This window comes from Penaeus vannamei, chromosome 20 (genome assembly GCF_042767895.1).
Source record: "Penaeus vannamei isolate JL-2024 chromosome 20, ASM4276789v1, whole genome shotgun sequence".
Classification (NCBI taxonomy): Eukaryota; Metazoa; Arthropoda; class Malacostraca; order Decapoda; family Penaeidae; genus Penaeus; species Penaeus vannamei.
The window spans coordinates 4,197,386-4,204,885 of NC_091568.1; the positions used below are offsets into that span (position 1 = coordinate 4,197,386).

The 7,500-nt window shown below is 46.3% G+C and overlaps 2 protein-coding genes across 2 annotated transcripts in view; one reads left to right on the forward strand and one right to left on the reverse strand.

The window, feature by feature from the left end:
• LOC113828121 (TOX high mobility group box family member 4-A) overlaps positions 1-7,500 on the forward strand; it is a 711,447-nt gene that overhangs the window by 124,414 nt on the left and 579,533 nt on the right. The gene's annotated exons all lie outside the window — the stretch shown is intronic.
• On the reverse strand, positions 3,108-6,537 carry LOC138865364 (serine/arginine-rich splicing factor 4-like). The gene is made up of 5 exons (XM_070135732.1): positions 6,485-6,537; positions 4,511-4,690; positions 3,905-4,192; positions 3,477-3,692; positions 3,108-3,336 (listed from the first exon to the last, which is right to left on the reverse strand). Exons 1-5 carry the CDS (start codon positions 6,535-6,537, stop codon positions 3,108-3,110), a joined length of 966 nt encoding a protein of 321 aa, XP_069991833.1.

Sequence of the window (7,500 nt, forward strand, 5' to 3'; positions counted from 1 at the left end):
TCTCTCTCCCTCTCACCATCACGCTCCTTCACCCTCTCCTTTTTCCCCTCCCATTCCCCCCCCCTCTCCCCCTCCTTCACCCTCTCCCTCTCCCTCCCAATCCCCCTCTCCCTCCCCCTCCCAATCCCCCTCTCCCTCACCCTCCTTCACCCTCCCCCTCTCCTTCACCCCCTCCCTCTCCCCCTTCCCCTCCCCCTCCCCCTATTCCCCATCCAGACCTTCCTCACTCGATTCCCTTCCCCTTCACCTTCCGACCGCCCCCCCCCTCCCCACTATCCTCCGGCTCCCCCACCCCTTCGCACCGTCCCTCTGTCTCCTACACATTTACCTGCCTAACCATCCCCCCTTTGCCCTCCATTCCCTCCCTCTCCGAACCTTCACCCTTACCCTCCACTCCCTCACCCTTCTTCTCCTACTTCGCACCCTTTCCCTCTTACCCTCCATTCCCCCCTCCTTCACCTTTACCTTCCACTCCCTCCACCTCCTTCACCCTTCCCCAACTGTTACCCTCCCTCTTCATCCTCTTCTTTTCCTACTTGCCCTCCCCCCCTTCACCACCACTTTCCTTACCCTCCCTCTTTACCTTCCACTCTCCCCCCTCTGCTCCCCCTTCTCCTCCCCCCTTCACCACCACCCTCTGTACCCTCCCCCTTTACCTTCCACTCCCTCCCCCCTTACATTCCATTCCCTCCCTTCCTTACCCTCCCCCCTTACCTTCCACTCCCTCCCCCTCCTTACCCTCCCCTCTTACCTTCCAATCCCTCCCCCTCCTTACCCTCTCCCCATACATTCTACTCCCTCCCCCTCCTTTCCCCCCCACCCCCACCCCATGAGCGTCAACAACACACCTCCTCTCGAGGCCTAATCGAAGTGAGGAAATGATATGAATAATTAATCGGGCCGCCAGCATCCGAGACGCTATCAAGATGGCAGAGTCAGTTAAGATGTTATTGTGTGATGCTGCGGAGAAGTGACGTCACAAACTGATTTTTATTTTCCCCGGGCGGAGGGAGGGAGGAACGGGGTGAGGTGGGGGAGCGGGGAGGGAATTGGAGGAGGGAATTGGGGAAAGGGAAGAAGGAAGAGGAGAAAGAGGAGGAGGAGGGAAGAAGAGGGGAGGGTGAGGAAGGAAAGGGATGAGGTGGGGGAATGGGGAGGAATTGGAGGAGGGAATGATGGGGAAAGGGAAGAGGGAAGAGGAGAAAGATGAGGGAGGGAAGAGGAGAAAGATGAGGAGGAAGATAGAGGGAAAGGAGGGAAGAGGAGGAAGAGGGAGGGAAAGGAGAAAGATGAGGAGGAACTGGAGGAGGGAATAGGGGAAAGGGAAGAAGGAAGAGGAGAGGGAGAGGAAGGAAAGGGATGAGGTGGGGAATGGGGAAGAATTGGAGAAGAGAATGATGGGGAAAGGGAAAAAGGAAGAGTAGAAAGAGGAGGAGGAGGGAAGAAGAGGAGGAATTGGAGAAGAGAATGATGGGGAAAGGGAAAAAGGAAGAGGAGAAAGAGGAGGAGGAGGGAAGACGAGGAGAGGGTGAAAGAGAAAGGAGAAGAGAGAGAAGCAGGAGAGGGAAAAGTGGAGGAGAAGGATTGAGAAGGAGGAAAAAAGAAGAGAAGAGAGCAGAAAGGAAAGGAGAAAGAAGTATAAAAAAGACAGGAAAAGGAGAAAGTGAGAAAGGAGGACAAAACAAGAAAATATATAAATAAAAATGAGGAAAAATTAAGAAGAAAACAAGAAAAAGCTGTAAGTGCAGCTACGAAAGGAAGAAGAAGGAGCATGAGAAAGCGAGAGATAATAGAGAGGAGGAGGAGAAGAAGAAGAAGAAGAAGAAGAAGAAGAAGAAGAAGAGAAGAGAAGAGGAGGAGGAAGAAGAAGAGGAAGAAGGGGAGGAGGAGGAAGAAGAAGAAGAGAAGGAAGAGGAAGAAGGGGAGGAGGAGGAAGAAGAAGGAGAAGGAGAAGGAGGCCAACCCTCTATTCAATTCCACCAGCAGCTCCACCCCCCACCCCCTTCTGCATCTCTCGCCCCATCTTCGCCTTATCAGTCTCGCTCTGCACTTGCTTCCGTCGCCATCTTTCTCTCCGTTCTTGAGGAAGAGGAAGCTCCATCTCCATCTTTCATCTCCTTCTACCTCTCCATCTTTCATCTCCTTCTACTTCTCCATCTTTCATCTCCATCCTCTTCTCCATCTTTCATCTCCTTCTCTTTCTCCATCTTTTATCTCCATCTCTTTCTCCATCTTTCATCTCCTTCCACTTCTCCATCTTTCATCTCCTTCCACTTCTCCATCTTTCATCTCCATCTCTTTCTCCATCTTTCATCTTCTACTTCTCCATCTCTTTCTCCATCTTTCATCTCCATCTCTTTCACCATCTTTCATCTCCTTCTACTTCCCCATCTTTTATCTCCTTCCACTTCTCCATCTTTACTAATTGTCTGTTCATCTCCTCCACCACAGCTTCAGCCAACATGAAATCGATGTGGGAGGAAGAGAAAGAGAAGAGAAAAAGGGTGGAGGAAGGGTGGAAAAATGGTAGAGGGAAAGGTGGGAGATGGGAAGGTTAAGGGAGGAGGGAGAAGGATGGGAAGAAGAGGAAGGGAGGAAGTGAGGAAGAGAGGGAGATGAGGAATGAAAGAAGGGAAGGGAGAAGAGATGGGAGGTTGGAAGAAAAGAAGAGAAAGAGGAATGAAAGGCGGAGATAAAGAGTGAGGTTAGAGGAAAGAAGAGAGAGAAGGAACTGCGAGAAAAATCAGAGAGAAGGAGAAGGAGGGAGAGGAAAAACATGAAGAGGAAAAGAAGAACTGAGAGAAAAGTAGGAAGGAATGAGGTTAGAGGAAGGAGCCGAGAGGAGGGGAGGGAGGGTCGAGGAAGGGGAAGGGGGAAGGGGGGTTAAGGGGCAAGAGCGGTCCCTCTAGGTAGCCGCAGTTGATTAGAGAGGTTAATATACTGCAACCCAGAGTCCCCATCCCGTTGGCCAAGCGATACCTGTTGCAATCGAGAACGTAACTTATTGTTGATGCTTCTGATGTTCGAGAACGTAACTTATTGTTGATGCTTCTGATGCTCGAGAACGTAACTTATTGTTTGATGCTTCTGATGTTCGAGATCGTAACTTATTGTTGATGCTTCTGATGTTCGAGAACGTAACTTATTGTTGATGCTTCTGATGTTCGAGAACGTAACTTATTGTTTGATGCTTCTGATGTTCGAGATCGTAACTTATTGTTTGATGATTCTGATGTTCGAGAACGTAACTTATTGTTTGGTGCTTCTGATGTTCGAGAACGTAACTTATTGTTTGGTGCTTCTGATGTTCGAGAACGTAACTTATTGTTGATGCTTCTGATGTTCGAGAACGTAACTTATTGTTGATGCTTCTGATGCTCGAGAACGTAACTTATTGTTTGATGCTTCTGATGTTCGAGAACGTAACTTATTGTTTGATGCTTCTGATGTTCGAGAACGTAACTTATTGTTGATGCTTCTGATGTTCGAGAACGTAACTTATTGTTGATGCTTCTGATGTTCGAGAACGTAACTTATTGTTTGATGCTTCTGATGTTCGAGAACGTAACTTATTGTTTGATGCTTCTGATGTTCGAGAACGTAACTTATTGTTTGATGCTTCTGATGTTCGAGAACGTAACTTATTGTTTGATGCTTCTGATGTTCGAGAACGTAACTTATTGTTGATGCTTCTGATGTTCGAGAACGTAACTTATTGTTGATGCTTCTGATGTTCGAGAACGTAACTTATTGTTTGATGCTTCTGATGTTCGAGAACGTAACTTATTGTTTGATGCTTCTGATGTTCGAGAACGTAACTTATTGTTTGATGATTCTGATGTTCGAGAACGTAACTTATTGTTTGATGCTTCTGATGTTCGAGAACGTAACTTATTGTTGATGCTTCTGATGTTCGAGAACGTAACTTATTGTTTGATGCTTCTGATGTTCGAGAACGTAACTTATTGTTGATGCTTCTGATGTTCGAGAACGTAACTTATTGTTTGATGCTTCTGATGTTCGAGAACGTAACTTATTGTTTGATGCTTCTGATGTTCGAGAACGTAACGTATTGTTTGATGCTTCTGATGTTCGAGAACGTAACTTATTGTTTGGTGCTTCTGATGTTCGAGAACGTAACTTATTGTTTGGTGCTTCTGATGTTCGAGAACGTAACTTATTGTTGATGCTTCTGATGTTCGAGAACGTAACTTATTGTTGATGCTTCTGATGCTCGAGAACGTAACTTATTGTTTGATGCTTCTGATGTTCGAGAACGTAACTTATTGTTTGATGCTTCTGATGTTCGAGAACGTAACTTATTGTTGATGCTTCTGATGTTCGAGAACGTAACTTATTGTTTGGTGCTTCTGATGTTCGAGAACGTAACTTATTGTTTGATGCTTCTGATGTTCGAGAACGTAACTTATTGTTGATGCTTCTGATGTTCGAGAACGTAACTTATTGTTTGATGCTTCTGATGTTCGAGAACGTAACTTATTGTTGATGCTTCTGATGTTCGAGAACGTAACTTATTGTTGATGCTTCTGATGTTCGAGAACGTAACGTATTGTTTGATGCTTCTGATGTTCGAGAACGTAACTTATTGTTTGGTGCTTCTGATGTTCGAGAACGTAACTTATTGTTTGGTGCTTCTGATGTTCGAGAACGTAACTTATTGTTGATGCTTCTGATGTTCGAGAACGTAACTTATTGTTGATGCTTCTGATGCTCGAGAACGTAACTTATTGTTTGATGCTTCTGATGTTCGAGAACGTAACTTATTGTTTGATGCTTCTGATGCTCGAGAACGTAACTTATTGTTGATGCTTCTGATGCTCGAGAACGTAACTTATTGTTGATGCTTCTGATGCTCGAGAACGTAACTTATTGTTTGATGATTCTGATGTTCGAGAACGTAACTTATTGTTTGATGCTTCTGATGTTCGAGAACGTAACTTATTGTTTGATGCTTCTGATGTTCGAGAACGTAACTTATTGTTGATGCTTCTGATGTTAAGCTTTTTTTTTTCCTTCCTTCCCTGCTTTTTCTTCCTTTTTTCCCCCGAGGTCGTCAGGGGTTAAAAATGCAAATTATGTGTTAATGTCGACTTTTGGTAATGGAATTTTGTGTGTGACTGACGACGAGTGAGAGAGGGGAAGGGGGGAGTGAAGGGAGGTAGAGAGAGGAGGATAAGGTGAAGGGGATAAGGAGGCGAAAGAGAGAGGGAGAGGGAGAGGGTGAGGAAGTTGGTGAGGGAGAGGGAAAGGGTGAGGAAGATGGAGAGGGAATGGGTGAGGAAGTTGGTGAGGGAGAGGGAAAGGGTGAGGAAGATGAAGAGGGAAAGGGAGAGATAGAAAAGGAGAAAGGGAGAAGGGAGAAACAAATAGACTCAGAGAGAAAGAAACAGACAGACGAGAATGTAGGCACTTTTTGCGTGCAAGGCGAAGAGAAAGATAAAGAGGAAAGAAAAGAGGAAGAAGTAGAAGGAGAAGAAGAGGGTGCTAGAAAGAGACAGGGAGGTAATGGAGAGGGATATGGAGAGGGAGAAGGGAAAGGAGAAGAAGAAAAATAGAGAGAGAGGGAGAAAGATGAAGGAGACGGAACAAACAGCGAGACAAAGAAGAAGGAGAAGGACAGAGAAAAAAAATATAATAGAAAAAAGAAACAAGAAAGAAAACAATAAAACCAATGACAAGGAAAAAACCAAAAACCAAAAACCAAAAACAACAAAACCCAGAAGGAGGAAGACAGAAGAAAGAAAGGCAGAGAGAGAGAGAGACAAGAGGAGAAACAGGGGCAAGAGCCAAGGTCAGAAGAAAGGGGAGGCATTGCAATTTTTCCCCCCTGTCACTTTAACGGGCGGCCACTTACGTAAACCGGCGCCGGAGCCTCCCAGCCCGCCGATGCCCAATGATAGGCATGCTAAGGCTTTCTTCGGCGCTGTCTCTAATATCGGGGGCCGCCTGATGATCCATGGGCCGCCCGTGTAATGGGAGATGGGAGAGATCTCACCCAATGTTTTTTTGTTTTATTATTTTTTTATGGAGGTTATTGCTGTTGCTGTTGTTGTTGTTATTATTGTTATTATTACTGTTATTACTGTTTTTATGATTATTATCATTATTACTGTTATTACTATGTTTATTATGATTGTTATTGTTATTATTATTGTCATTATTATTATTATTATTATTATTTCATTATCATCATAACGAGTTTGGAACTGATCTATGATTTCCAGCCTCCCTTCTTCCTTTACTATCGCTATTATTATCATTATCACCATTATCATCATCATTATCACCATTATTATTATCATTATTACCATTATTATTATCATTATCACCATTATTATTATTATTAAATAATTATCATCACAACGCGTCTGAATCTGATCTTTATTGGCCACCTCCCCCTACACCTTTTACTACCCCCTACCCCCTACCCCCCCTCCCTTAATCCCGCCATAGTTGCCCTTACGACCGCGAGATGGCATTAGCACCGATGGGCGCAATTAGTCGCACTATCTGCATAATGGCCGCGTGTAAACCACATCAGCGGGGAACCGTACGTCTGCCCCCTAACTGTTTATCTGCAGGCTGGGAAGGGTAATATCCATTCGTGGAAGATTAATAGCCGTCATCTCTCTCCACCTCCTTCTATAGTCCGGCAGTGCCCCTCCCTCTCTTTCTTCTGTGCCTCCCTCCCTCCGTCTCCCCAGCATTGCGCCTCTACTTCTGTCCCTCCCTGCCTCCCTTCCCCCCTAGCACTAAGCCCCAGTATTGCCCTCCCTTCTTCTATTCCTCCCTCCCTCCAATACCCAGCATTGCCCCTCCCCCCTCCTATATCTCTCCCTCCCCCCTCCCACCCACCCCAGTATTGCCCCCCTCCCCCCTTCCCACTCACCCCTCCTATATCTCTCCCTCCCCCCTCCCACCCACCCCAGTATTGCCCCCCTCCTCTATCTCTCCCCCCCCCCCACCTTCAGCTTGTGGGTACATGCAAGGGTGAAGAACAGGACACTTCATGCCCAGGGTGTCTCCCAACTTCCATACTAATGGACGTCACCCATTATTTTTCTTCAGCGGTGGCCGAGAGCGTAATAAGGCGGAGGTAGGGGAGCTAATGGAGGTAATAGGGGAGGGTTTAAGGTCATGTAGGTAAGGAGAGGGAGGTGGGGGAAGGGGGGAGGGGGGGGGGGGGGGGAGAGTACCTGCAGATGTCGTATCTGCAGATGCCACCTTGAATATCTCAGAGCTAAATGGCTTAAATCAAAACACGTCTCGTATTTTTACCCCAGGGTTTTCAGGGTGATGGAGTGTGTGTGTGTGTGTGCGTGTGTGTGTGTGTGTGTGTGTGTGTGTGTGTGTGTGTGTGTGTGTGTGTGTGTGTGTGTGTGTGTGTGTGTGTGTGTGTGTGTGTGACACAGACAGAGAGAGAGGGAGGTGGAGAAGGAGAGAAAGAGAGAGAGAGAGGGGAGGGAGAAGGAGAGAAAG

Coding starts and splice junctions, on each gene's coding strand:
- LOC138865364 (XM_070135732.1), bottom strand. CDS start 6,537: ATGCAGATAGTGCGACTAATTGCGCCCATCGGTGCTAATGCCATCTCG. Junction 4,691..6,484: donor GCTAATGCCATCTCGCGGTC/GTAAGGGCAACT, acceptor CTCGAACATCAG/AAGCATCAACAATAAGTTAC. Junction 3,337..3,476: donor TACGTTCTCGAACATCAGAA/GCATCAACAATA, acceptor CTCGAACATCAG/AAGCATCAACAATAAGTTAC.